General features: G+C 58.3%; 2 protein-coding genes across 4 annotated transcripts in view; one reads left to right on the top strand and one right to left on the bottom strand.

Annotated features, from left to right (window-relative positions):
- Positions 1 to 4,525, top strand: part of SLC5A10 (solute carrier family 5 member 10) — a 55,001-nt gene extending 50,476 nt beyond the window's left edge. For 2 of the 3 annotated variants that reach the window (XM_027517183.1, XM_027517184.1), the window contains exons 10-14: positions 39 to 189; positions 3,388 to 3,556; positions 3,673 to 3,888; positions 4,033 to 4,090; positions 4,207 to 4,484. In XM_027517183.1, coding sequence (XP_027372984.1) covers positions 39 to 189; positions 3,388 to 3,556; positions 3,673 to 3,888; positions 4,033 to 4,090; positions 4,207 to 4,313 — 701 coding nt within the window. In that variant the 3' untranslated portion in view covers positions 4,314 to 4,484. Of the gene's footprint in view, positions 1 to 38; positions 190 to 3,387; positions 3,557 to 3,672; positions 3,889 to 4,032; positions 4,091 to 4,206 lie in introns of all 3 variants that reach the window. The other variant, XM_027517182.1, reaches the window with a different exon arrangement.
- Positions 4,526 to 4,528: 3 nt separating this feature from the next.
- Positions 4,529 to 26,089, bottom strand: LOC113877238 (GRB2-related adapter protein). The gene is made up of 6 exons (XM_027517185.1): positions 25,947 to 26,089; positions 25,387 to 25,597; positions 19,584 to 19,681; positions 14,955 to 15,077; positions 7,439 to 7,607; positions 4,529 to 5,668 (listed from the first exon to the last, which is right to left on the bottom strand). The coding sequence occupies exons 2-6, from the start codon at positions 25,462 to 25,464 to the stop codon at positions 5,483 to 5,485; spliced, it is 654 nt and encodes a 217-aa protein (XP_027372986.1). The 5' UTR covers positions 25,465 to 25,597; positions 25,947 to 26,089; the 3' UTR covers positions 4,529 to 5,482.
- Between the last annotated feature and the right edge of the window lie 1,892 nt (positions 26,090 to 27,981).

Below are 27,981 nucleotides of genomic sequence, written 5' to 3'. Positions count from 1 at the left end.
GCCCAGGGAGGTCACAGTGGCCTGTACCCCTCCCCCAGGTCTGCGGGGGCTGATGGTCGCTGTGATGATGGCTGCGCTCATGTCCTCGCTGACCTCCATCTTCAATAGCAGCAGCACCCTCTTCACCATGGACATCTGGAGGCGGCTGCGGCCCCGTGCGGGCGAGCGGGAGCTGCTGCTGGTGGGACGGTATGGGGGAGGGGTGGGGAGGAGGACTTCTCCAGCACACCCTCAGCCCAGGAGGAACCCCCAGAGGTGGGCACTGAGGGATGAGTAAGAGTTTGCTGGTTGGAGATAGAATGATGCCAGGAAGGAGAGGAGAGGAGAGGCCAGAACATCCTGCGCCTACCTTCCATATCCAGCCCCTGGCCATGCCCATCCTGGGTAGCTCTCTTACTCCAGTCGGGACCTCTGAGGGAGTCTGCTGGGAAAGCCCCCTTTCCCAACACCCAGAGATGTCTTCCCTGGGTCTGAGCCCCTAGTCCCCTGTTGTATCCCAGTTGCTGCAGACATGCCGGGAGCCAGTACTTGGGCGTGGCCACACCCAGGCTGTAGCTGTCCCTCTGGCCCCACTGAGCTTCTGCCCACATCCTCTAAGCCCTGCTTGTTCCGTTCTTATCCCTCTATGACTCATCTAATCTTTCTAGAATCTGCTCAAGTGCCCCTCCTCCTGGCAGCCCACCTGATACCCCCGGGCAAGGACTGAGTCCCCTCCCCTGGAAGGCCCCTGTAGGAACTAGAGCCCAGTGGCTCCCATAGATCAGGCAGGTCTTGTAGGTCCCACTGGTGTTCTGACGCCCCTCCTGTGGGTGTAGCTGTGTCTGGCCCGGCCCTCCATCCCCAAGCTTGGCTAAGTCCCCAGGAGCTCCCGGGCTGAGACTCTGTGATTGGTGAAGGGGAGCTGGTGCCCTCTCAGGGGTCCTGCCCCCAACTATCTCCCTCTGAGCCATGCGACCCCCACTTTGCCCGCCCCAGGGACCCTGCTCTCTGGTGCTGGGCTTGACCCAGCAGTGCCCCCTCGGGCTGAGAGTGCATGGCACCCATCCTCAGGGTGGGGTCCCCTGAGCTCCGGGCAGCTGTCCCGTGACGCAGTACAGCCGCCTGTGTTGGGACACGCCAGCCGGCAGGTATGGGCTCCTGCATGGCCCGGGCCTCATCCAGGGCAGGGAGCCCCTCCCTCTACTCCCAGGGTCGGCACCTGGGCCACTTTTCCCAGCCAGGTGACTCCCTGAGCCCCTCCAGCTCCAGCCTCCCGGATGCTGGGACTGGGCATTCTCCTACTGCCCAGGGGTTTGCCTCGCCCCCCTGGCTGGACACAGCAGACTCAGGGCCCCTTTGGTGGCTCCACAGCCCCTGCCTGCTGTTTCCTGGCCAAAGTCCTGAGCTGGTCTCCCCTCCATGCGGCCCACCCCACAAACAGCACCCTTGGCCCACCTTCACGCCCATCCCCTCAGGCAAGCCCACCCTGGGCCCTGCCAACCTGCCTGTGGGCGCACAGCTGTGTGATGTGGCCTGGCTGCTCACCCTCTCTGGGCCCCAGGGCTCAGCCCTACCATCTGCCCTCTTGAAGCACCAGCACACCCCCAATACCTCCAGCCTGCTTCCTGCCTAAAACAGCACCGCTCAAGCTGTGTTTCCCCAATGCGGGCTCTGGGTCTCTGGAGCCCCAGTCCAAGAAGAGACAGAACACAGGGCAGGGCAGCAGGGGTCCCCCAGGAGCCTGGCATCGCCTCAGGTCGGGGGCTGGAGGAGCCACCACAGGCCTCGGAGTGTGATCACTTCATGACCGGCGTCCGGAGCCTCACTCCCTGGTCCTCCCTGCACCCACCCCTGCTTTTCAGTCCGCTAGTGCCGGGCCTCCCTGGGACCCAGAGAGGTCTCAGAGACACCTGGCCTTGTGGGGCTCCCCTAAAGTGACCACAGCTGCAGCCCAGGGACAGTGGGGGGGCCTGCCCACCCGACAGCAGAATGGGGTTGGGGGGGGCAGGAAGACTTCCTGGAGGAGGAGGGCCTCGAGCTGGGCTTTGGAGGATGAGGAGGCTTTGCTGGGGGAGGAGCTGATTAGGGCATTCCAGGCAGAAGGAACAGCCTCTGGGTTTCGGGTCCCTCTGGCAGCCTGATGGGGGCTGAGTCAGAAGAGCAAACCCCAGAGGCTGGTGAGGGCCAGGGCCACACTTTAGGCTGGCTGCAGAGGCCCAGCCCTGTGAGAGATGCTGAGTCTGGTGTTGGACGCAGGGCCTGTACAAGGAGGGTGGGGTGCAGCCTGCCTGTGCCTTTGAAGAGGGCAGCGCCCGCCGCCTGCCAGGCGGAGGGTTAATTAGCCCTAATCAAGGGGGCGCCTCCTTCCTCCACCCTCTCCCTCAGGCCGGGAAGGGGAGGACCCGCCCAGCTGCACATATGGCCTATTGCTGTCCTTTCTGGGGTCCCGGAGGGTCCCACCCATCACCCACCTTGGGGGTGAGGGACATCCAGGTGAGCCAGGATACAGGCAAGGGGCCCTTAAGCAGAGAAGAGCATATGGACACCTAGCCCCAGTTTTGTCCCCCAATGCCACAGGGCCCCCTCTTCCTGGAAGCCCTCCTGGATTGGTGCTTCCTCTGGGCTCCCTTGGCCTAGCCCTGAGCACACGATGACAGAACACCCCACTCCGGAGGCAGCACTGAAACCAGGCCCGCTTGTCACCAAGACCTAGCCCCAGCACCCCATCAGTCTCTCAGGCAGGCTCCTCATGAATGCTTCATGGAGGAATGAGTGAAACACGTCCCTGCTGGTGTCGGGGGGCGGGGGGGGGGTAGAGGGGGCAGGAAGGGTGCTCACACCAGCCAGAGGCAGGCAGGAGCTGAGAGGAGGTGTCCACACAGGGGGGCAGGGAGAGGGGCTTCAGGCCACGCACAGCAGAGGGTGGGGTGTGCCACCAGAGGTCCCAACTCCTTCAAAGGCCCGCCAGGATTTGAGGAACCACCAGGGGCTCAGTCTGGCCTGGATGTGAGGGCAACAGGTCATTCACAAGTTTGTATTGAGTGCCTACTGTGTGCTGGGAGGTGCAGCAGGGAACTAAAGGATGAGGCTGCTGCCACCAGGAGTGGGAGATGGCAAACCTAGAGAGGTGGAGTCGGGCCTTGAAGATGGACAGGAGACCAGGGGGAGATGGCAGGGATGACCGGGAGCACTGCAGGCCGAGTCGGGGGCGGTTCCTGCAGGCAGCGGGGAGCCATGGAAGAGTCTGGAGAGGGCAAGGCCAGCTGTGTTCTTGGAGGAGAGGAGCAGGGGCTGGGGAGGAGGCTGGAGCTCTGTAGCAGGGGACAGATGGAGAGCCAGCCTCAGTGACCCAGGGGAGGTGGGGAGGGGTGGGGGTCTTGAGGACGGCCCGCCTCCTGCTACCTGCAGGCTGGTCATCGTGGTGCTCGTCGGCGTGAGTGTGGCTTGGATCCCCGTCCTGCAGGGCTCCAATGGCGGGCAGCTCTTCATCTACATGCAGTCGGTGACCAGCTCCCTGGCCCCACCGGTGACCGCAGTCTTCGTTTTGGGCATCTTCTGGCGGCGGGCCAACGAGCAGGTGGGATGTGGGAAGAGCGGGAGGCTTCAGGGCTCATCTCCCCTGCTGCCTGGGTGTTGAGTGGGGGAGGCCTGGCCTTCCTCCCGAGGCCCCAGCAGCCCTGCCTTCTCCTCCAGGGAGCCTTCTGGGGCCTGATGGCGGGGCTGGCAGTGGGTGCCACGAGGCTGGTGCTGGAGTTCTTGCACCCAGCCCCGCCCTGCGGCCACCCTGACACGCGGCCCCCCATCCTCCATGGCGTCCACTACTTGCACTTCGCCGTGGCCCTCTTCCTGCTCAGCGGGGCTGTGGTGGTCGCTGGGAGCCTGCTGACACCACACCCCCAGGGCGTCCAGGTGAGCCTGCCCTCACCCCTGGCCTCTGACCCTCTCTGACTCAGGAATCTTCTGGGTCTTGACCTGTAACCCCATCTAACCCTGGTCCCTGCCCTCTTTCCGTCACTGACCCCTGTCTGGGCTCACCCCTGCCCTTCCCTCTAGATCCAGAGCCTGACCTGGTGGACTCTGGCTCAGGACCTGCCCTTGGGAGTGAAAACAGGTGTGTGTGTGTGACCCTAGGCCCCCCTCTTGCTCCCACCCATGGCAGGGTGGCAGGCAAGGGTACTGGGTGGGACCCTGTGGCCCTCATCTCCCCGTTCCTCCCACTACCCCCAGGTGATGGCCGAGCATCCCAGAGACACGCCTTCTGGGCTCGTGTCTGCGGTGTCAACGCCATCCTCCTCATGTGCGTCAACATCTTCTTTTACACCTACTTCGCCTGACGCTGCCCCCAGAGTACCCCTTTCCCCGTCAAGAACACCGAGGGCCAGAGGAGGGCAGCGCGCCTTGGGCCACAGGGCAGGCCAGTGCCCAGCGACTGGCCAAGCCAGCCAAGTAGGAGCCCTGAAAAATTAGGGAGGAAATGGGAAAAAAAGAATGTCTGATACTTTAAAAATAGTAGTTGTAATTGGAAAGAAAATGAGATTTCTCACGGACATACTTATCTTCTTTCACTGTATTTATTTTGAGTTCACGGGCCCAGGTCATGAGCAGCGAATTCACCAGAGCTCAGGCCTCTGAGCGTCCCGGGTCGTATGGCAGCGCCATCCCCATAGACACCCAGCCTCTCCTTAAGCCAGGCCCAGCAAGGCTGCCCCCATCCTGGATGCTGCTGGGCCTCAAAGTCCAGCTCCTGCCCCAGCTCCCCACCGGGTCTGCAGTGACCCCCGCTTCCTGAAGTCCTGGTCTGGGCAGAACCTGGGCCTGAACAAATACGGCAGGTGCAGCTGTGTCTTCTAGGGGGCCATGTCCAGGGCTACCCCCTTGGAGTGCATCTGTCCCATGGGGCCAGTGGCAAGGAGCAGCTGCCTCCATTCCTCCCACCCCTCCCCTCCTTCCTCGGGACCTCGCCTCTACCCTGCCCTCCTCACTAAGTGTCTGCAGTGGACAGGGGTGTTGGAGGCCTGTGGATCCCATAGTCTTTGAAGGACAGCTGAGAAGTCGTTTTCCACCAGGGTCTGTCCAGAAGTCCAGGTCACTGGTACACAGGGCCCTGGCCCCCTTCCCAGTAGCCAGCCCTTGGGGCTTTGAATGGAGAGACAGGCAGGCCCAGCCTGTGGTTCCTTGGCTTGGGCCCCCAGTGGGTGGAGCCCGAGTCCTCAGCCCTCCTGGGGTGGGGCATTGGTGTTTGGAGTGGACGGGCCCTGCTGGCCAACCTGTGATGTCAGAGGCCAGCAGAGGCCGTGGAGCCCCCCAGACCGGTGGGCGCTGCACATGGCAGTGGTTCCGGGGCGCTGGGCCCATCCCAGTTAGCATGAAGCGCCAAAGGCCAGCCAGACAGTCAAGACGCCCATGCTCCCGTCCAAAGCCCTGGATTGGGGGTGCCAGTGTCCTCTCTCCACGTGCCTGGTGGACGGCGGGTCCACTGACTCAGCCCCTGGGCCCACTCCAGTCACATGTGCACCGGCTGGACGTAGCTCCGCGGGAAGAAGCCGATCCGCCCAGAGAGCCGGCCCCGCCACCAGCTGGGGTCAAGGCGCTCCAGGACCTCAATGATGTCACCACGACGGAAGCTGAGCTGGGAGGGATCCTGGGCCGAGAAGTCAAACTGGGCCTGGGCGAAACAGGCCCGGGGCGGCTGCAAGGGAGGAGACGGTCAGTGGGCTTTCAGGAGCCCCCCGCTGGGCTGTCCCCATGGAAGCCCCAAGAGGAGGCAGAGTTGGGATTGAACCCAGCTCTGTGTCCAGGTTCAGATGACAGCCATCCCCCCACCCCACCCCGCCATGGGCCTTCTGCTGCCCGCTCCCTGCACATCTGCAGCACAGACCCTACATCTCCACAGGGTCTGTCCTGGCAGCCCAGCTGGGACCACATGGCCAGCAATCAAGGGACCAAGTCCTGGGCCTCAGCATGGGACTTTGGTTAGATACCTGTGCGTCTTGGGGGCTCTCTCCTGAGCTTTTGACTCCAGGCCCCAGACCTATGGGAGCAGGCCTTTATATTGTAAAGTGATGTGTGGCTATGAGCAGTCTGCTGCTGTTACCCTTGGCCAGGCTTTGAGGCAAAGGATGTCACTTTGCACACTTCCATCTCTCAGGATGGGCTCTAGTCCCACCTGTGCCCCAGCGGCCGTGGGTAAGTCCCTGACCTCTGTGGGACTTGGTTGCCCTCTGCGAATGGCTGCTGGATGAGAGCTCCCCGCCGGGCACGTCAGCCTGGTGCCATGATGATCACACCCAGCACCCTGGACCTGCCTGCCCACCAGGCACTCTGCTCCGAGCCTGCAGAATCTCATCTGGGCGGGCGATAGGATCATGGACAGGCTGTAATTAGCGGTTCTCTGCCCAGGACAGAGGAGGCAGCCTGGGTCCCAGGGGCCGGGCCTGCTCTGCAGTCGCCTCTCAGGGTGGGTGACCTCAGAGCCAGGCGGTGGGTGTGGGAGAGCCCTCCGGCAGCCCCCAGCTCCCTCGTGGCCCCCTCACACTTTCCAAGGGCAGAGCTGGCCTGGGCAGCAGACCCACTGGGGGAACCATCCCTGAGACTGAGCTCTGAGTGGGCCAGGCGCTAAGTGTGGTGATGGGAGGAGGGTGCATAAGGCGGGGAAGGGGGTCCTCTGAAAACACTGTTTACTCTCCTATCAGCTCCCAGGGCTCATCCTACTGGCCCCAGGGGAAGCTGAGGCCCAGGGGAGGGAACTGGCCCTAAGATCACACCTGGCTAGGAGCAGGGGTTGGGGGGCCTAGGAACAGGCAGGACTGGAGCAGCAGCCTGCGGCCCCCTCTCCCTCCCCAACAGAACCCGAGTTCACTAGGCTGTGCAGGGTCCTGACCTCCAGCCCCAGGCCTTGCTGACACCCCGTCCCAAGGAAAACAGTATGTCAGGTCTAATAAACCCACTGGCTGATTTCATCACCCTAATGAGACTGAGATCTGGTCCCAGGGCCCCTTGATGAAAGAGCCGGCTGGCAAATTGCTGTTATTGTGAGAACAAGGGGTGGCTAGACCCCCTCCACCAGACCGGGACCTGGCCCACGGGCACCCCCTGCCCCACTTCCCAACCCCACGCCACTGCTGGCAAGCAGAAGCTAGTGCTGACCCCACCCGGCAGGCGGCCTGGGACGAATCCCGTTGCTCCCTGAGCCTCAGCTTCCTACCTGTGAGGTGCCGGCTCCCAGGAGGCTCAGCAGGTGGCATACCTTCACTCACTCAACACACAACTACTGAGCGCCTACTGTGTGCACGCACAGCTTCTGGCTGAGAATAAGCCAGGCTCTGCTTGCCCAGCAGTTTCTACCCGCCCTTCCCACCTCCCCCTGCCCCCCAGCTCCTCTTGCTTCACGACAACCCCCAGGACAGAACTGGAGAAGCTGTGCTAGACCCTCCTCCTGCCGCCCCCCAAACCCACCCACCTTGGGCAGGGGCTCCTCGTCCTGCAGGAAGACCTGCCGCTTCTTGGCGATGGTGGTGGTCCGGTAGAAGGCGACCAGCTCGTTAAGAGAGTTGAACTTCTCCTCCCACAGGTAGTACTTCCCTGAGGGGTCGCGTAGCACCTTGAAGTGCTGAACCTGGTCCCCGTAGCTGGGGGAGAGGCCATCTCAGAGGGCTGCTCGGATGGGCCCTCCCCCTGCCCCCTGGAACCTGGCCTTTTCCTCTCCGGGTGAGGACTGAGTCCCCTCCAACGGGCTCCGTGCAAGGCACAGGGAATCTCCTGGCCGTGGAGTGTGGAGTTAAGGATGTGGACCCTGGATCAGGACACTTTCTTGCTCTGTGACCTTAGGCAAATCACTTACTTTCTCTGAACCTCGGTTTCCTCATAGTAATACCTCCCTTCTGGGTGAACGCTCATTGGTTGGCAACATTGCATGGTTCCTCTGAGAGAGCTGAGCAGACAGCACCTCCTTTCTCCAACGTCCCCTCAGCCTTAACTCTCTTTTCCCTCCCCGACCTTATCCTCTCTCAGCCCTCACAGTCCCTTGAGGGGTGAGTCCTAAGAGCATCCTGACTTAGACCAAAGCCTGCCAGTGTGCAAGAGGCTCAGGCTATGGGATGCTTCCTGTCCACCCCCACCCCCCTTAAGAACCTTCTATGGCTCCCCACGGCCCTCAGCCCTCGGGGTAAAATCCTAACACCTTGATCTCAAGGTCTGGCTCTGATGACCTGTCCAGCCTCAATTTTCTTCAAATACACTGTGATGCGATCAACGTACCCCTTTCTCTTCTCCCTCCCTTTACCCAGCCTTGCATCCCAACTGCACGGCATCCTACCCCTCTGCCCAGCACCTTCCAATTGAAGGGATGGCCTGCCTCTCCCAGACTGGCCACAGGGCAGAGGGACCTGCCGGTGCCTCCCTGTGCTCAGCCTATCCCATGCCAGGAGGGGCCGCACATGACTGGGCAGCCTGAGCTCCTGCAGTGCTGCCGTCCAAGTGCTTCGAGGGCCTGGACCGGAGCTCGGAGTCCATCCCCCAGTTGCCTATCCCTGTCTGAGCTCACTTCCTCCACCTGTCAGCCCCAGGCCTGGCGTGCTGCCTTGTTAAAAGTAAGATGTGAGATTTAAGATGGAGATTTGTCCCAGGTAAATACCTTCCATTCTGTGTCTCTGGGCCTGGGGGAGGGGGAATCCTCCTGCCCCGCCCAAGGCAAGGATCCCAACCACGCCATAGCTTCTCTCTCCACTTTCAAGCATGCCTCCAGGCCTCTGCTACATTATTTCTTCCAAATTCTTCTTCAGTCAAACTCTTATTCATGCTTCAAAGCCTGGGTATCATGGCCCAAGCTCCGTGAGCTGCCTCAGATGCCCTCAGTCAGAGTCAGGGGACTCCTTGTCTTCCTCAGCCCTGTGCAGCCAGCCAGCAACCCGCTGCTCACAGATACCCAAAGTCAGGAAGGCAGGAGTCGGCCCAGGCATAGCCCAGTTGGGAGAGAATCTGGTCAGGGACACTGTGGGGCAGCCCAGGCATCCATGCTCACTGGCTGTTTCATTCCCAGACCCCGCTGACACCCCCAACCCCCACTGGCTCTGAGCTGTACTCCCAGCCCCTCTAACACACGTCCACGCTCAGGGCAGCCAGCTCCACCTGCAGAACTGAGGCCAGAAAATGCTGGAGGCTCTGTGACCAGGCAGAGCCATCACCCCGGCCTGAGACAAAGCCGCTCGTGTGCCGTCAGCAAGCATTGTTCCCAGGTGACTAAGCACCTGTGCTGTCGGCTGTAGGATATGTGTGTCCATGTCCCAGGATGGGAGGAGGGCAGGCAGGCGGGCAGGCACCTCCCTCCTGTCCGGCCTGCTGCAGCCTTGGTTCTTGACTCCCTCGTGCCCTGTCCCGGAGAGCCTGGGGTTCTCCCAGCCCCTGGACTGTGGCCGTGGTGCTGGGGAGGCAGAGTCCCTAATTCAGTGCCATCTCCGAGGAGGAGCCGGGGGTGTATTCAGCAGCTGTCCTCCGGGTGAGGGTCGGAGGGTGTAGGGATTTTGAGGAGACCTCAGCTCCAAGTGAGCACAGTTCTGAACACTCTGGTGTTTGAAGGTTACCTTCAGTCACCCGGACGTCACCCAGAATGGAGTGTTTCCCTGATCATACCCAGGGAAGGGGCGAGACCTGGGAGGGGGCAAGGGATCCAGCAGTTCTAGAACCTTATTGTTGTTCAATTGCTAAGTCAAGTCCAACTCTCTGTGACCCCGGGGACTGCAGTGTGCCAGGCTCCTCTGTCCTCCACTATCTCCCAGAGTTTGCTCAAATTCATCAGACTGACAACCGGCGGATTCTCAAACCTGGGAAGCTCTCGTGGTCCAGTCCTCAGCCTGTGCATGGCTCAAGATGGGATAGCAGGGCTCAGAGGGGAGAGGAGCCCGCCCACGGCTGGGGGCAGCTGGTCTGCTGTGTCTGTGAGCAGGTGTGACCCTCCTCTGAGCCAGCCCCTGGCCTGACGAGTGACCGACCCTCCTCCATGTGACAGGGATGAGGACCCAGCACCTGGGCAGACTTTCTCTCCCGGCCAGCCTGTCTCCTACCTCCCCAGGCCCGAGTCTAAGTCCAGGTGACCCCAGAGCTAGGAGGGGTGGCCCTGCTGGGTGAGCCCTCCCGAGCTGGAGAGGGCACCAAGCCTGATGTATGTGTCTGATGTCTAGGCCTGCGCATGCCAGTGTCTCTCCATCACACCTGGATGTGTGCGTGTGTCTCTCCCTGCTCCGGGAGGCCGGCCATGTGCATCCATCTCCGAGCAGCCATGGGTGTGTGTGTCCCTGTTTGTGACCCTCACGCCCACCTACCCAGGGGGGTGAGGGCTGGGACGGGCCCCTGGGCTGTCAGAAAAGTCTAAAGGATGAAGTCAGGCCTAATGCTAGCTGCTGCTGGTCCTGCCCAGCAGGTTTTTCTGGCCTGGTGGCGGCATTAGCCAGGGTGACAGTGGCCCAGGGTGGATAAACAAGGCTGGGGTAAGGTGTCAGGATCCCCAGGACCCCCCAGTCAGGGCTTGGAGACCAGGTTGGTGGCCTGGTGGAGGCCAGGTTGCTGACTGCCTACTGGGTGATTTCTGATAAGGCATGGCCCTTGTGCACTCAGTCTTCCCATCTGTGAAAAAGGAGGGGGTGGATGACTTGTTCTGCAGCAGATGTGAGATAGAATCAAACTGACCTTGGGAAGGGAGTGGAGAGAGAACCCCCCAACACCGGGTTTTCAGCCTCAGGGAAGGAGAGCGGAAGGGCAGACCTGGTCTTTCAGGTCATGGGGGTGTCAATGGGCACTAGATCTGCTGTTTCTGGCTGTGTGACCTCAGGCAAGTTACTGCACGTTTCTGAGCCTTTGTTTCTTCACTTGCACACCAGACTTCTGAGGTCACTTCCTCCCTGTCTTTGCCTGCATAAAACTATGCCTTCTTCCGATTCTTTCTGCCTCATTTTCCAAGAGCCTTTTTCATCTTCCAAGATTTTATATAATTTACTAATTGTTTAATAAATTATACATACACATCTCCTCATACATACATGTATAAAATTATCAGTTGCTCCAGTGGAACCTGGGCCTAAAGGACAGGGAGCTTTGTTGAATTGATGGCAGCTGAGTCCCTGAAACTGGGCATGGGGCCTGGTGCACAGTAGGGGCTCAGCAACCAGAGGGGCAGAGCAAACAGTTAGGACCCCAGGCACCTGAGCCTGAAAAGAAGCAAGCATCTTCCTAGTCTCACTAGGGAACAAACTGCTTCCAACCAAGGAGCCCACCGCAGCCTGTATTAGAGTGGGGGCAAAAGTAACACAGCCAGGCCATGCGCCCCTGCCCTGGCCCTCAGGCCGCCAGCTCAGACATGCTCCTGGAGGTGGGGGTGGGGGTGACCGCCCTCTGTAAACTTGTAAAGGGCACCCAGCCGTGGCCACCGTCGCTCCAGGAGGCAGAGCAAGGCCCGTAAACCCCACCTCTGACAGCTTTATGAGGCTTGGCGGGAGCTTGTGGGAGATGCCACTCGTGTAGGATCAGAGGTCCCGGGAGCCCTGCCAGTGAGGCGGAAACGCTCTTGCACATGCATCTGTGTAGTCATCACCCAGAAGGGTGGCTGTCAGGTCACTGGACTTCACAACGTCCTGGCTACTGTCTCCACACTGGAGATAAGGACGTTACAGCCGAGGAGGATGGGATCTGCTGAGGTTACACAGGAGGAGAGCTGGGCTGCCCAGCCCCACATGGCCACTGGCCTTTCTCTAACAGCCTGGGACCATGGGGCTGGGGCCAGGAGGCACTGTGTGGTCCTGGGAGGGTTGACATGGCAATGACAACTATAGCTGGCTTTTGGGATTGTTGTTGTTCATGTCGCTAAGTCATATCTGACTCTTTGCGACCCCACGGACAGTAGCCCACCAGGCTTCTCTGTCGATGGAATTTCCCAGGCAAGAACACTGGAGTGGGTTGCCATTTCCTTCTCCAGGGAATCTTCCCCACCCAGTGATGGAGTCTGTGTCTCCTGCACTGGCAGGTGGATTCTTTACTACTGAGCCACCGGGGAAGCCAACATTTGGGGAGAACTTGCTGTGTGCTGGCAGCATTCTCAGCCCCTTGCATCGATGTTCATCTCACAGACGAGGAAACAGACCAGGGTACCTTGCCCAGGGTTACACAGCTCATATTCTTCCTCAAAAGCCCCTCTCCTAGCCACAGATGCCCTGAGTCTGTTTCCTGCTCTGAGGTCTGCCTGGTGGTCCTCCAAGGGCCCTGAAAGGCCCGCTGACAGAGGATGGACCAGAGTAGGGGCAGGACCCAGGATCCTGGCCCTGGGAGATGCAACTGAGGCTGGAGGGCGCCACCTGGTGGTGCTGTGTACACACCACAACCTGGGCACCCAGGGTTCTGGCTCTGAGCTAGGGGAAAGGGCTTGGGCAGGATGCCTGGGGTGGAACAAGGGGGACAGTGTGTGTGCGGGGATTTCTCTGAGGGACACTCCAGGCCCCTTTCCCAGAAAGCACTGGTGCTGGCTCCCTAAAACTGCCCATTCCCCTCCTGCTCGGACAGACAACTACTCTCCAAGCCCACCTTCTCTGCCCCACCTCTGGGTCTTCACACTTGCTGTTCCCTGGGCCTGGCATCCCCTCTCCTCTTTGTGCACCAAACTCCTACTCATGCCCCAGGGCCCAGCTCAGATGTCATCTCCTCCAGCCTGCGGAGTGCCTACTGCCATCGAACTTCCCTCCATCAGGCATCGTGGAGACCCCAGTCCCTCACTCCCCAAGGGACTCCTCCCCTGTCCTACACACACACACCCCACAGGTTGAGCTGGCTGGCCTGACCCCGTGCCTGGGGTGGCGGGTCTGCATGCCCCGGGAGGCTCCAGGAGAGGGCAGGGTGCCAGGGCACCCACGGCGGAAGTTCAGGCCATGGGATCCACTCTCAGGTGAGGGGGAGGCAGGTAGGAGCTCAGTTCAGGCTGCAGAAGTGGCCAAAGAAGCCCCTGTGCCCTGCTTTGCGGTGACCCTGGAGCTGATTCCTGGAGCGAGGCCAGACCAGCCCGCCTGGCGGGCGCCTTTCCCAGGAGATACTGGGCCCTGGGAGCCAGCACAGGGAAAACTGCCACTTCCTGTTCCTCGGGGACCCACTGGCCTCAAGGTCTGGGCTGTGGAAGGAGGGGCGAGCCAGGGGGCTCCAGACGCTCAGGGCCAAGAACTGGTGTCTCACCACCCCTGAGGCTCAGAGAGGAGGAGAGCCATTGCCTTGGATCAGGAGCTCAGCCTGTTCCCAGGGGAAATGGAAGTGAGAAAAGCCAAGGCTGGTGACAAAGCTTGGAGAGGGGCGGGTGAGGGCTGTGACCCCTGGTGTGGGACCACCATCCCCAGAAGCTCTCCTGACCCCGACAAGGAGAAGCCCACCTGCCAGGGCTCCAGTGTGCCAACTGCACACCACCACAAGCTCTGTATAGAACAGACAGGAAAGGCCTCCCTTGGGGCACATTTCTGCAAACAGGAGCCTCATGGCCAGCCTGCTGGGAGACACGAGCTCTTCCCTCCCCTGAGCCTGGTGCCGCATCAGACTTTTCCCCACAGAAGCCATCAAAGCCATCCTATGTACGTTTATCCATTGGAAAATCAGCCAGCCATTGGCTGTGACACATCCAAGTCCTAGAAGACTGGTGCCATCCAGCACCCTGAGGCCATGCTGCCCATGTCCACCCACCCATCCCATCCAGCTATGTGCCCAGTGTCCTCAGCAACCCTGAAGGTGGTATTATTGTTGATGGTCCCCAATTCACGGGCACATGCCACCTCCCTGACCCTCCAGCCCCATCCCAGTGCTAATGCCAGCGGCTCCGTCTGGCTCTTTCCAGGGCCTGCCTCGATCCCAGCCATCCTCCTCCTCAGTAGCCCAAGGGATCCACTTCCTTCCCCTAGTGGGGATGCTCCGTGGAGGCCTATTGCTCTGGGGGAACCCGCCTCCTGCTAGGGACCTGTCAGGCCATTCTCTCTGGATTTGACACCCCTCCCCACACTGGCTTTGCCCAGTCACCCCAGGGGCTTTCCATTTGCTGTTCCCTCTGTGCGGAAGCTCTCCTCCCAGTCCTCACTCCTGGGGCCCCGGACAGCCTGCACTGCAGCTGCAGATCTCTGCTCAAACCTGAGGCCATCCGTCCCTGCCACCTGGCTCCTGCTGTGTTTGTTTCAAGGTCTGTCTCCCCGACTAAGACACAAACCCTGAAGGACAGCAACTTTGTTTTTTCCTGTTGTTTCCTGAGTCCCTGATGCTGCCCGGCACACTGCACATAACTCAGTGACTAGTCCTTGAATTGCTGCTCCCACATCCCCCTGTTCCAGGTGCGGAAGAGGCAGGACAGAGACGAGCGGGGCCCGACCCCCTCCCCGGCTCCTGCCCCTCCTTCCACCTGGACTCCTCATTGCCCCATTGTGACTTCTGGTTTCTGGTTCCACTTTGCCCAGAGGCTGCCACCCTGCTTCAGTGGCAGCCACTATTCTAACGGCTCTCGATAGAATGACTCATTTGCTCCTCGCAATAATTCATTTTACACGTGAGGAAACAGGTACAGAGAGGTTAAGTGACTTGCCCAAAGTCACACAGACAGGAAATGGCCGAGCTGGAATGTGAACCTAAGCACCCTGGCCCCAGGGTCCATCCTCTTGACTGCATAGCACAAGGGGGACCCTGTCCAGAGCACATCCTGGACACCCACCCCGGGGGGCTTGCTGCTCTCCCCCTGCAGCCTTGTCATATCAGCTTCCCCTGGTGACTTGCTGCTCGTGGAACAATGGCCGACCCTTTGGCCCAGCATGGGAGGACTCCCAGTCGACCTCCAATCCTCACTGTCCAGGGCCACGCCCTGCAGTCGCCTCACCCCCAACCCCGAGACTGTCATCTGCTTCCAGGGGTCTGTTGTTCCCTCCTTGCTCCGAGGGCCTGTCTTTGCCCACCCTCCTCCACATATTCGGGTCAGAACTCACTTCACAGAAACGGAGAACTCCCCTGGGGAGCTCTCGCTCTCCCGGATCAGGAAGGCTCCCTGGTGGTTCCGCTTCATCAGAATCTCTTCCGCCAGCTGCCGGGAGATCCGGCCCGAGTACCACCTGCAGAGAGGGCAAGGTGAGGGCGGGGGGCCAGCCACCCTGCCCGGTGCCAGGCACCCATCACAGCCAGGTCCTCCCAGCAGTCCTGGACACAGGAGGTGCGACTGCGCCCACTTTACAGACTATCAACCTGAGGCCCAGAGAGGCAGAAGTCATGTACCCAAGGTCACACATGGTGGCAGACAGGAGCTGTGCCTAGTCCCAGCATTCTGCCTCCTGAGCACAAGCCTTTGCCACCACACCAGGCAAACACACGGGGCTTCTCATGTGGCACTAGTAGTAAAGAACCCACCTGCCAATGCAGGAGACACAAGAGTCTCGGGTTCAATCCCCGGGTTGGGAAGATCCCCTGGAGGAGGGCATGGCAACCCACTCCAGTATTCTTGCCTGGAGAATCCCATAGACAGAGCTTAGCAAGCTACAGTCCACGGGGTCACAAAGAGTCAGACACAACTGAGCGACCTAACATGCGCACACACTCAGGCAAACACACACCTCAGTGAACTCTGACCCAGCCACCCCCACCTGGGCTTTTACATTTCCTGTTGTAGTTTCTTAAAAGTGAAAAAATATTTTAAAGATGACCAAAGAGAAATGGGTTTCCCCTGGCTCAGATGGTAAAGAATCTGCCTATAATGAAAGAGACCCAGATTCAATCCCTGAATGAGAAAGATCCTCTGGAGAAGGAAATGGCAAGCCACGCCAGTATTTTTGGCCTGGAGAATTCCATGGACAGAGAGAGCCTGGTGGGCTACAATCCATGGGATTGTGAACAGTCAAACACAATTTATTTGTCTTTTTTTCAGTCAGACCCAATTTAGCGACTAAACCACCACCAAAGAGAAATAGTAGCTTTGCTCTGATGAGGAAGGGTCTCTCCCTGTACCCATTTCACAGATGCATAGACTGAGGCCACCTGGACTTTTTCTCACAGGTTCGATCAAGTCCCTCTTCCTTCTGACCAAACATAACCAGGTATATAGAAGGCTCCTGGTAAATGCACGAGGCAGTCTGGCGGAGTCTGGCTCTTTGGGAATCGCCTACCCTCAGAGGGCCCAGGTGACCTCCAGCTGGCTTCCCAGCCCCAGGGTTTTAGTCCACTCTTGATGTTTACATGGGGAAACCAAAGCCCAGTGTGACCGGAATCTCACCGTGAGACCTTGGCGCCCCGAGGCCGCCAAGCCTCCCTTCCCTGAGCTGTTTCCCTTCTCCCCTTCCTGAGTCTGAGCGCCCAGCCGGCAGATACGAGGCGGGAATTTCCTGTCATGTCAGGATGTTGACAGAGAGCCCTGCAAGCCCAGCACGGGGGCTCAGGTGCAGGCAGACGGGGTCCTGCCCGCAGCCCTACCTACCCCTCCCCTGCCTGCCAAGTGTGAGCGCTGGCAGCTCCTCCGAGTGATGTGCCCGGCCTGGGTGTGGGCGGGTTGGGCCCCCAATGTCTCAGGTGGTGACTGAGGGGAGTAGGACAGGCACCCTGCCCAGCTCATGGTGTTGGCTCCCTGGTTCCAGCCAGAAAGAGCAGTTCCAAGGCTCCTCCCCATCTTCCACCCCAAAATAAAATCCTGGTCCTGACATTGTGTTCTAGACGCCACTCCTGGGAGCCCATACCCCAAAAGTGAGCTTCTAGCCCACAACTGCCCCCATACTGGGGGGTGGAGAGGCCTGGGCCCATCTCACAGCGGGTTTTCCTGGAGTGGAGGCAGTGGAGGTGGCGGCCAAGGGTAGGGCTCCAGGCTGCCTCTGAGAGCTCAGCCTGGGTCTCTGGGAGTCCCGGAGGAACCTCCAGGCCAGAGGCTAAGCTGGGACGCGGAGGGCCCAGGGCTCGGGGGTGCCCAGAACGGAGCTCCTCTGGGAAGCCCCCAGCAGGAACCCGTGCAGGTGCTGCCGCGGGGGGAGCAGGGGTCCAGTGGGGCCCCATGTGGGCGTTTCCCGAGCCCGGTGTCTCTGAAGAACCCACAAAACCCCACAGGAGGCATCCGCGTGTGGGCGGCCGTCACCCTCAAAGGCTTTCACAACCGCAGTCTTGAGGAGGGTGCCCAGCCCCCTCCTGGTCCTCGGTAGCTCAAAGGACAGGATGGGAGAAACCAGCCTCCCCGTCCTGACACCCCCAGAACCCAGCTCACTCCTCACTTAGCCCCCATTTTACTGATGTGGAAACTGAGGCCCAAGGAGGGGCAGAGGCCCCCCGCCAATATTTGCCTGGCAAATTTCCCCAACTCCATCCTGGTGGGCACAGCCCAGGCCCACAGCACCTGAAGCAAACCTCCCTCCGTCTCTGACCCTGGACAGGCCACTCGTCTCTGCCACAGTCTCCTGGCCCACAAGACGCTGACGAGAGCACCTAGCTCGCAGGGTCATTGGGAGGACAAGGGTGCCGCCACCTGCAGGGGTTTACCGCCACTGCTCCGACCTTCAGCCATGCGCACCCCACCTCCCCCACTGTTAGCTGGTCTGCTCACACTCCTGGCAAACTTCTACTCTACCTCCCAGGCCCAGCAGACTGTGCACTCCTAGACCCCCACACGACTGGGTCAGACCCTCGGTGGACCTTGCCTGTGATGCCCAGAGGCCCTGGGAGTAGGTGGCCTGCATCACACCTGCCCCGGGCTCCCTGGGCTGCAGCATGGTGGCAGTGATCAGGGCCCCCCTGAGACCCCTGCCCTGCCATGTTCCACACTGGAGCCCCAAAGGCTGAGTCAGTTGCTGGCTGGACTTTCCCCACTGCTATTTCAGAGCTAGGGCAGGGGTGAAGTTAGCCCAGAACGCACCTGGACCTGGCCTCAGCTAAGTGGGGGATCTGCCCTTGGTCCCTGATCTGTCCCAGACACTAGTGGCCAAAGACAGCCCCAGGGACCCCAGGGCCATCAGACACGGAACCCTCCACGGCTGCTACCCACCCTGGTGGAGACTGGCTTCAACCACCATAGTGCCCCACAGGGCATGGCCCTGAAATCCATCAGCTTTTCTTTCCTTCTGAGTAAACCAAAGCCTCTACTTGGGTTTCTCAGTGGCCTCCAACCTCCTAGGCTCCCAGCCTTCGCTGGGCCACAGCCTCCACCTGGAGGCTCCCACTTCCATTGTGTCTTTCACTGACCTGGCCCTGGCTGGTGGCCCTGGCAGGTTCTCTCCATCTGTCTCCCTTTACGGAAGTCAAGGTCACACAGCCCTTGCAGGCTGGGAGCCCAGGCTACAGGACCTGTGGCGGGGTAGGAGTGCTTGGAGCCCAGACAGGGGACCTAGGTGGGTAGAGGCCTTGCCCAACACAGGAAGCCGGAGGTGGTGGCAGCTTTGGAAAGAACTCGAAGACAGATAAAGAGGAAACAGCCTCCAGGCCCCACCCTGGCAGTGCACCTCCCTCTCCTTTCACCCCACAACCACACACATGTTGCAGCTCCCAGCCTGCCCCCTCTAGCCTGCCCAGCCCTGTCACCTGCCTCCGCATCAGATGCAGGACCCCCATCCACGCTGAAACCCATCCGTGGCTCCTCCCACCCTCCACCCAGCATCTGAGGCCCCACTGCCAGGCCCACAGCCAGGGGTTCTCATTGCCCCTCTCCCCGGAATGCCCTTCTCTGACTACGCAGCTAACTCCTACACACATCCTTCAAAACCTCAGTTTGTCACCTCTTCCGAGAAGGCCTCCCTGGTTAGTTATCTCGATGCTGACTGCCTTCTCTTGTCATACTTTCTTTACCTCTTGTCTCTCCCTGGGACACGTTGCTCTGACCCGAGCATCTCATCACGTGTCTCCAGCATCACCTGGGCCGGGTCCCTGGGGCCATAGCCAGTGTTTAGTGAATGACTGTGTCTCAAGGCTACTTCAGCCTTCACTCCACACGTATCCACTTGGTTTTTCATAGATTCTTGGCCACTTAGGCCTGTGTCAGGGCTGAGACTAGGGCATTCAATGTTGAAAGCCTGACCAGAGGCTTCCCTGGGCCAGCAGGTCCCAGGCCTGGGGATGCCTGGGCCCCACACTTGACTCCTGCTCTGCCCTGTCCCAGCTCTGCTTGGCTGGTGTCCAGCTCTCCCATCTCCTGCTCCAATGGCGGGGCCCTCAGGTCTGCCTCCTTCCTGCCCCTCTCCTCCCTGGCCCCTCACCCCCACCCCTGCACAGGCTCCTAGGGCCCCCCATGAGTGGAACCTCGGGCCTCCTTGTGCTGTAGACAGAGAAACAAGAACAGAGAGAGCCAGGGCCTGCCTGAGGCCACGCCGCAGCCGTTGGGCCCAGCGCTGAGGGCCCAGGCCCCGTCCTCTCCAGGGCCCGGGTGCTCTCGGGTGTCCCAGATCCTCGGTGTTGTGGCCTGGACTGGCCTGGACTACCACCACTTGGGACAAGTCATCACATCTCTGTCCCCCACTTCTGCTCAGGGTACAGACAGGGGGCTCCAGACGGATGGAGGGAGGCTGGGGTGAGGCCTTGCAGGTCACTCCGTCTGGGCCAGGCTGGGAGGGGACATTTGGCAGCGGGGCAGGGGGTCCTGTGGATGTGAGGGAGCTACTCACGGGTGGGGCTTGACGCGGATGTAGTTCTTAGGGACAAACCCCTCGGCGCCCCGCAGCTCGGCCTTGTACCAATTCTGGTCATCCTCCATATTCAGGATCTGTGGGCAGGAGAGACATGGCTCCTGGTCACCCAGGAGTGTCAGCTTCCCCTGCCAAGGGCACACGGGGCTGGAGCTGGACATCCAAGTGCTGCCACCCAGACCCCCAGCACCCCATGGGGTTAGGGCAGACCCCAAAGCCCCTCAGTCCCTGAGCTGTGGCCCTGGACATGGGGCCCATGGTACTCGACACCTCCGCTGACCCGGGGAGGGGGCAGTCTGAGGAGCCCCACCAAGTGGTGGTCACCTGGGGTCACCCACATTTACAAACCCGCACACCTGAACTCAGGGGTGATGGTCTGGTGGGGAGTTCAGACCCTGGGGAGCAAATGGGAGGTATTTGGGCTGAGACAAGGCTCGGGTCACAGGCTCTGTGTCGCCCTGCAGGTGGCCCGAGGGGAACTGAAACCCAAGTGTGGGTGGAAGCTGCTGAGGGTGGCGGCGGGACGCTGGGCTCCCTCCCCTGTCGCTGGGCAGGCTCGCCACGGGTCACCCCTTCTCACCCCGGCCCCCGGGGCTGCTGTCATCAAAAGCTATTTCACAGAGGAGGACGCAGGCTCCAAGAGGAGGTGAGCAGGACCCCCTCACTCTTCACGCCAGTCCCCCTTCATTCTGTCTCTGGACCCTGCCCAAGGGCAGTCTTCCCTGTCCGTCCTAGAGCAGGTCCATGTATCAGCTCCAACCCGGTGGGGATGCTTGGTTGAGACAAAAAATCAGACACAGATGAGCCACCCAAGCAGAGGCCCCATGGGAATGAGGGCTGGGGCAGCAACTCGTCTGACCGCCTGGCCCGCCGAGCCCCCTCCTTCCTGTCCCCACTGTCTGGGCCAGGCTAGCGTCCCCAGGGACAGCCGGAAGCAGGTGGCTGACTCAGGAAAACTTTTGCTGAAAACCAAACAACACAAAACAAATCCCCCCCACCCCAGCTTAATGGGAAAATCAGGGCCTATGGGACACAGATTCAGTGAAGGTTCCCGGCAGCCTTGGGCTCTAGACCAGTCTGCCTGCCTCTAACTCTCTCCGCAGCCTTGGCCTCGGTTTCTGCAACCATAAAATAGATGCAGCCTACATGGCATGTGGTGGTGTTTTGTGACCTACAAAGTCCTGTGTGGACATGAGGCTGTAACACATCTCGTCTATCCCAACTTTGTTTGTTTTCCTGTCATCTCCACTCCAGGGAAAGACTCAGAAATGTTTTGATGGGTTGCGGTAGCTGAGGTCTTGCCGTCAACATTGTTCAAAGCACCCAGACCCTCTGAGACACAGGAATTGCCAACCCTCCCTGGTGATGCTCCCACCTTGGCCCCTTCTCCTGGGTGCTGTCCTGTGCCACTACCCCCTGGCCAGTGTGGTCACTGAGCACCTCCTGCAGGGCAGGCCCTGTGTCCAGCCCAATGACACAGCCGGGAGCAGGAGGTCACGCTTTGGAGGGCAGAGGCAGAGGGAGAAACAGGAAACAGACAAATAAACAAGATAATTTAATGCAGTGGGGAGTGCTCGCAAGATATACACCAGGAAGATGTAGATGCCTGGTTGGGGCAGGGGATTGTCCACAGGGGTGGGGGAGTGGGCAAGAAAGGCATCTCTGAGGAGGTGACTGACATGTGAGCTGAGGCCCAAATTATAGGAAAGGCTGGACGTGAGAGGATGTGGGGATGTCGGTCCATGGCCGAAGGAATAGCCAGTGTAAAGGCCTTGAGGTGGGAGCAAGCTGTCCTTGGAGCAGAAAGGAAAACTGTGTGACTGCAGCTGAGGTGGGGGCCGGACCGTGAGGTACACAGGGAGCGAGAGAGCTGGACGTTATTGTACTCTGGTGGGAATGAGGAGGCCATTCAGATTTTTATTTTCAAAACCAAGACGAGCGGGCTTCCCCTGTGGCTCGGTGGTAAAGAATCCACCTGCCAATGCAGGAGACTCAGGTTCGATCCCTGATCAAGGAAGATCCCACATGCCACAGAGCACCCCGACTATTGAGCCTGTGCTCTAGAGCCTGCGAGCTGTAAGCACAGAAGCCCACGCGCCCTAGAGCCTGTGCTCAGCAACCAGGGAAGCTGCAGCAATGTGAGGCCCAAGCACAGCAACCAGAGAGTAGCCCCTGGTCCCGCAACTAGAGAAAGCCCACACAGCAACAAAGACCCAGCATAGCCAATAAATAAAGAAAATTATTCACAAAAACAAACAAGAGGAACCACTGAGGGCCACTGGGGGAAGGTCAGGCTCTGGGTTGTGGCTGTTGTGTGGAGACCAGGCTGTGGACTGGAGGGAGGGATGTGAGGAACTGGGCCCAGGTGAGCGGTGATGGGGCCCTGGACTGGGGTGACTGAGATGTGGTCAGATTTGGGACGGTTTAGGGGGAACTGCTAACAGGCTGGCTCCGAGATGCAGAGAAAGCAGCCAAGACCACCCCAAGTTCTGGGCCTGGGTGCTGGTGGGCAGATGTGGCCACCGGGTACAATGGAACAGCTGCGGGGGCAGGTGGGGAGCTCAGGGCTGGCTGTGTCCAACCTGGGGCACACCGGCCATCCCCGTGGAGGTGCTGAGGCCATGGGCTCCCTGAGTCTGGGTTCTGGGGGCCAGGCTGTCGATGAAGAGGTGGAGGTAAGCCAGCACCCACATCTTTCCTCTAGCCAGGAGCGACGGGTACTGTGCACCCAAAGCAGCCTACTCCTGGGAGGGGGCTATGTTTTAGGGAAGTGACATTTGGGGCTATTTGTCCAGAGGGTCATCTAAGAGCAGAGCTCAAGACTGGAAGAACAGCGTCCTGCCAGCTCCCAGGGCCTGGGATCTGTATGTCCACTGGGCGCTTACAGCTGGTGCGCTGGAAACACGCTCGAATGGACGCCCTGCGTGCTCAGTCACCAGACGGGAGTTGGAGAGCAGGGCTGCCAGGCGATGTCGCAGTCGAACTTTTGCAGTTACAGAAATCGGACTCCAGACCACATAAGGTGGGGGAAGCACTTTGAGCGCAAAATTTACGGAGCTCCGAAGATGTCACGAATCAACGTAAATAGTATTTTAAGAGAATATGTTAAAAAATCAAAATCAATGCAAAAAATTTTCATGCTGTCAGTAGTTAATGATAATGTATCCATATCAGTCTATTAATGTAACAAATGAACCAGGTTGATACTCTAAAATGTTACCACGGGAGAGGGTATGCATGGGTGAGAGCGGGCCTGCGGTGTCAGATGCGACTCCCTCTGCACTACCTTCTCGATTTTTCTGTAAACCTCAAACTGTTCTAAAAATTAGACTGTTTAAAATTTAATGCAAAAAAAAAAAAAATCCATCAAAATCTTAAATCAAGGCAGGATTTGACCTGGCACCTGCACCACCGTGAGGAAGGGCCCTGTCGCCAGGTCTGGGCCTGGAAGGCCCACTTGTTCATCCCTGTCCATCAGGGAAAGGCAGGGGCATGAACAAGGAAGTGGGACTTGCTGATGGCCCGCCTCCCAGGACCCAGGACTAACTCCTCAGGACATGCTGGTGTTTTTTCCTAGGCACGAATCCGGTGCCTAGAAGAGGCTCAGCTTTCCCTTTCTCACCTGCAGAATGTCAGTTTCCTATCCCTAAAACTCAAATCTACTGAGTACGTGTGAGTTGGCTCTCTGTGTATATTCCTCTGCATTCTGCCTTTTTGCCACTTCACGTTGCCTCATGAGCATTTTTGCATTGTTAAATGACCCTTTCCCAGATGGCATTTTTAGGGACTGTGTGGTATTTTATGCCACCACGGAGCATGGAGCTAGGCTGAGTCCACGCTGCAGACTCACTCACACCCCCGCTGGATGCATCTCCTCCTTCACTCTCCTCCCCCGCCTCTTCTCTGCATGGTTGGGTCCCGCTCATCCTTCAGATCTCAGCTGAGGTGTCACTTCTTTTGAGAGGCTGCCCAGACCCCCCCCCCCGCCCCTAGTCTAAAGCTGTCCCCCTGCCCCTCCCACCCTCTGCATTCCATCTTCGCGGGTGATTGCTTCCATCCATCTGTCACCTCCTGGCATGACTCACCCTCTGGAATGTCAGGTTTGGGAGGACAGGGATTGGGCTTTGTCCACTGCCTGTGGCCTCAGCACTCAGGACAATGCTCCACAGGCCAGCAAGGGTTTGTTGTATGAAGGAAGGAAAAGGCAGCCCTTCCCATGGCCTGTCATGCCTCGAGAGGTCCCCTCCTGGGTCCTGGCTAACATCTTAATCCCGCCTTCCTTCCTCTGACACCCCGTGTCTTGCTGAGGTCCTGCCCTGTGCCAGCACTGGTTTATGCCCCTGCCCTCAGGAGCCCGGGTTAGAAGCAAACACAGCAGAAGATGCCAGTGCTCTAGCCAGGGTTAGTGGGAACCCGGCCAGTCTCTGGGTGGGTAGAGAGCCCAGGCATCCAGGAGGGAAATGGGTGTCATAGTTTTTACAGTGATTCCCTTGGGGGACCCCACAGATCCATCCCCACCACACTGTCCATCACCTGCATCTCAGGGGGAAAGCACTGCCCACCCCATTCCAAATTCCTCATGATTCCACTTTCTCCCAAGCCCTGGAGTCTGGAACTAGAGACCCAAACTCTCTCAGATTGGCTAACAAGGCCTTTGAGCTGGTCCTAGACCTCAGAGTCTCCTGTACTGGCTGTTTGGTCCTGGTGTCAAGCCTGCCCCACCCTCAGGTAACCACACGTCCTCAGGTCACCACCCCCTGCCGGCTACCCAGGGGGCCCAGGGCCAGCATCCCAGCACAGATAAGGGGGGACTTCCTCAAAATGATGTGGCCCTTCTTAGAACTGTCACCCTCTCACCCCAGCCCAGGTGAAGGGGTTCACACCTGACCCCACACTGAGCAAGTCATGGTGCCTGGGGGCCTCACTTAGTCACCTGTAAAATGGGGCCGTGGCAGATTAAGTGGGCACTGGAGCACACCACCGAGCTCAGACCTGGCTCCATACACGGTCAGCCCACGGGAGGTGCTATCCCTTCTGAGGCCTGAAGCTTGGGGCAGCCCGGAGCGGGGCCCCAGCTCAGACTGGAAGGATGGCCGGTCTCATGCCCACCGGGCCGGCGTGGAGCCTGGGGCCCAGGGAGCTTTCTGAGTGGGACTTGATGGCTAATCCAGCACCCAAATCGTGCCAAACACTCCCGAATCAGGGCCCTGAGCTCCGCTTCCAGATGCAGGCATGTAAGCAGGGACACTTCCTGAGAGAGAGAGCCTGGAAACCCCTCTGCCCTGGAGGGTGTGTGCTCCTTACAGAGGTTCCACGAGGGGAACTGCGTAGCATTGAGGCTCATCTCACCTGTGGGGAGGCCCGTCTAGACCCTTAGTCACAGTTGTTTTATCCCCGATAGGTTAGTGTGTGTACTTAATTCCCAAGATCCTCTCTCTGTCTCAGTCTCTTTGCCTCTCTCTCTTTAACTCATTTCAAATGAGTTAACTCATTTCTTTCCTGGGAAACTGGGTGTTGAATCAGCCCCTGCCACTCACTACGCTGAATTCTCAGAATGGCTCCTAAGGGAGGGAGCACTAACTAACTCCCCATTTCTCAGATGGGAAAACTGAGAATCCGAGGCAGAAGGTGGCTTGTCCAGAGTCACGTAGCCAATGACTGGAGAAGCTGGGCCTATCTTCCTCCAGAGACTAGACTCTATTAGAAGGGCCATCCAGGCCTTGATTTTAAGCACCCACCCCATATCACATACGCACAACTCGGCCAGCCCCGGCCACCCTACCTTGAGCGTGTCCCCCTTGTTGAAGGCCAGCTCGTCACTCTCCGTGGCCTGGAAGCTGTACAGGGCCACAGACTCCATACCGCCGTCCCCGCGCCCCGGCAGCTGGGCTGCTAGCAGGGCCGGCAGCTTCCTGCTTCCTCCGCAGTCGAGGACCAGCTTCCTTTGTTTTGAGAGCGTGTTTGTGCTTTTGAAGCTGAGACCGAGACTTCCCCTGACGGAGAAACAGGAAGCAGAGATGTCCCAGACAGGGGGTGTGAGCCACGGGCCCCTCTCAGACTCCAGGGCGTCCCCCAGCAGCCCTGGGAGTGGGTCCTCCTCCTGCACCCACCTTACAGATGATAAAACTGAGTCTCCAGAGCAGCAAGAATGCTGAACTTGTGGTCGCCACCACTCCCACTCATTTACCAATCCTTCCACCACAGTTTCTAAACTCTGACGCCCCCTGTGACCCACTATTGACCTGAAGCTCCTGGCCCAACCACCAGGGCCTTGCCTGTTACTCCTCCCCACCCCACCTCTCCAGACCCATCCTTTGTTACTCCCCTTCCCTCTGAACAAACCTGGGCTGCAGCCGCAGCAGGGGGACATCTCACATGCCCAAATCGCCCCCAGCCTTTCCACACGCATGGCCCCTCTTCCCCTTTCTCTTCTCAGGAGACTCCTATTCATCCATCAGTGCCCAACTCAGAAGGCGCCTCTTCTGGTTTAAACACTGGGCACCTTCAGTGGAATGGTGAGCCTAAGGTCAAAAAGGACTGAAAATAAATGCGGACCTTTGCTTAGGTTTGCTGTGGGTGGTGAGATCAGTGCGGCAATTCTGGGATGAGGCTGAGTCTCTTGGGAAATAACCTAAACCACTGAATGTGGTGAAGCCGTCAGAACCAAGGACGGAGGATGGAGTTTGCTGTGCAGGGAAGGAGTGTGACCACGGTCCCAAAAAGAGAGAGGAAGAGCCCTGGGGTGTTGGACGGGGACTGGCTGAATCAGCGTGAAGTCAGCTTGGTTTTATTTTTTTGTTTAAAAAAAAAGAATTTTTATTCCTTTATTTATATTGATAAGGTGACATCTTGCTTTCAGATATTATGATTATGATCCATTACTATTATTTATGTTGATGCTTACATTGTCTTAGATTTAATCAGTGGGACCCCTTCCAGATGCCCCTTGTCCTTAAAATCCCCGTGGTTTTCTGAGCACCTCCCATCTCTCTGATGACACATCCCAGGCTCCTCCAGGACTTCTGCCTCATACCCAGAACCAGCCCTTCCTGAAGGGCAGAGGGAGGATGGTTTTAATGGAAAGTGATGTTAGAACCCAAGGTTGAGCTGGTACTGGGTGTGCTTATTACTGTGGAGGCATCATTGCTCCCAGGGCCTCTCCACAGACAGAGACAGGAAAAAAATAATAAAATCGCATATATCCTATATATTTAAATAAATCACTATATATATTATATATGGGGCTCCCCTAGTAGCTCAGACAGTAAAGAATCTGCCTGCAATGCAGGAGACCTGGGTTTGATCCCTGAGGGGGGAAGGTCCTCTGGAGAAGGGAATGGCTACCCACTCCGGTATTGTCAGCTGGGAAATCCCATGGACAGAAGAGCCTGGTGGGCTATAGTCCATGGGCTCACAAGGAGTTGAACACAACTGAGCGACTAACATGGATATTATATATAATCATGGAAGCAACCTAGATGCCCATCAGCAGATGAATGGATAAGAAAGCTGTGGTACATATACACAATGGAGTATTATTCAGCCATTAAAAAGAATACATTTGAATCAGTTCTAATGAGATGGATGAAACTGGAACCTATTATACAGAGTGAAGTAAGCCAGAAAGAAAAACACCAATACAGTATACTAACGCATATATATGGAATTTAGAAAGATGGTAACAATAACCCTGTGTACAAGACAGCAAAAGAGACACTGATGTATAGATCAGTCTTATGGACTCTGTGGGAGAGGGAGAGGGTGGGGAGATTTGGGAGAATAGCATTGAAACATGTATAATATCATGTATGAAACGAGTCACCAGTCCAGGTTCGATGCACGGTACTGGATGCTTGGGGCTGGTGCACTGGGATGACCCAGAGGGAGGGTAGGGGAGGGAGGAGGGAGGAGGGTTCAGGATGGGGAACGCGGGTATACCTGTGGCAGATTCATTTCGATATTTGGCAAAACTAATACAATATTGTAAAGTTTAAAAATAAAATAAAAAAAGTAAAAAAAAAAAGAAAAGTAGCAAGAACATAAAAAAAATAATCATTATATATATTAGAAATGTGTTTCCTAGTAGACAGAGTTGGTGTCTGCATATTTCTGCATTTACCTCTATGTGTAATTACAAAGCTGTGGATAATAGATTAAAAATGATGCCCTTAACCACATGTGAATTGGTTAGTTCAGGTAAGAGGGATGTGAGTGTCATGTCTTTCTCACACCTTTTCAAAAGGCTTGAAATTTTTCCATGTAAAAAGTTGGTAAGATAGATGTGACACTACAGTAATCTCAAAATAAAAGGTTTAGTTAAAAAAAAAGAAAAAACAACAGTTGAGGGAAAAGAAGAGGGCTCTGGCAGAGCTGTCGC

Source organism: Bos indicus x Bos taurus, chromosome 19, assembly GCF_003369695.1.
Source record: "Bos indicus x Bos taurus breed Angus x Brahman F1 hybrid chromosome 19, Bos_hybrid_MaternalHap_v2.0, whole genome shotgun sequence".
NCBI lineage: Eukaryota > Metazoa > Chordata > Mammalia > Artiodactyla > Bovidae > Bos > Bos indicus x Bos taurus.
Note: the sequence above shows the minus strand (reverse complement) of the source record. Positions and strands in the feature narration are given on the sequence as shown.

Excerpts from the sequence above, each read along its gene's own strand:
- LOC113877238 (XM_027517185.1), bottom strand. The coding sequence starts at position 25,464 with ATGGAGTCTGTGGCCCTGTACAGCTTCCAGGCCACGGAGAGTGACGAG. Across the intron at positions 19,682-25,386 it reads ACAAGGGGGACACGCTCAAG|ATCCTGAATATGGAGGATGA; the intron begins GTAGGGTGGCCG and ends TCCTGCCCACAG. Across the intron at positions 7,608-14,954 it reads GAGTTCTCCGTTTCTGTGAA|CTACGGGGACCAGGTTCAGC; the intron begins GTGAGTTCTGAC and ends CCTCTCCCCCAG.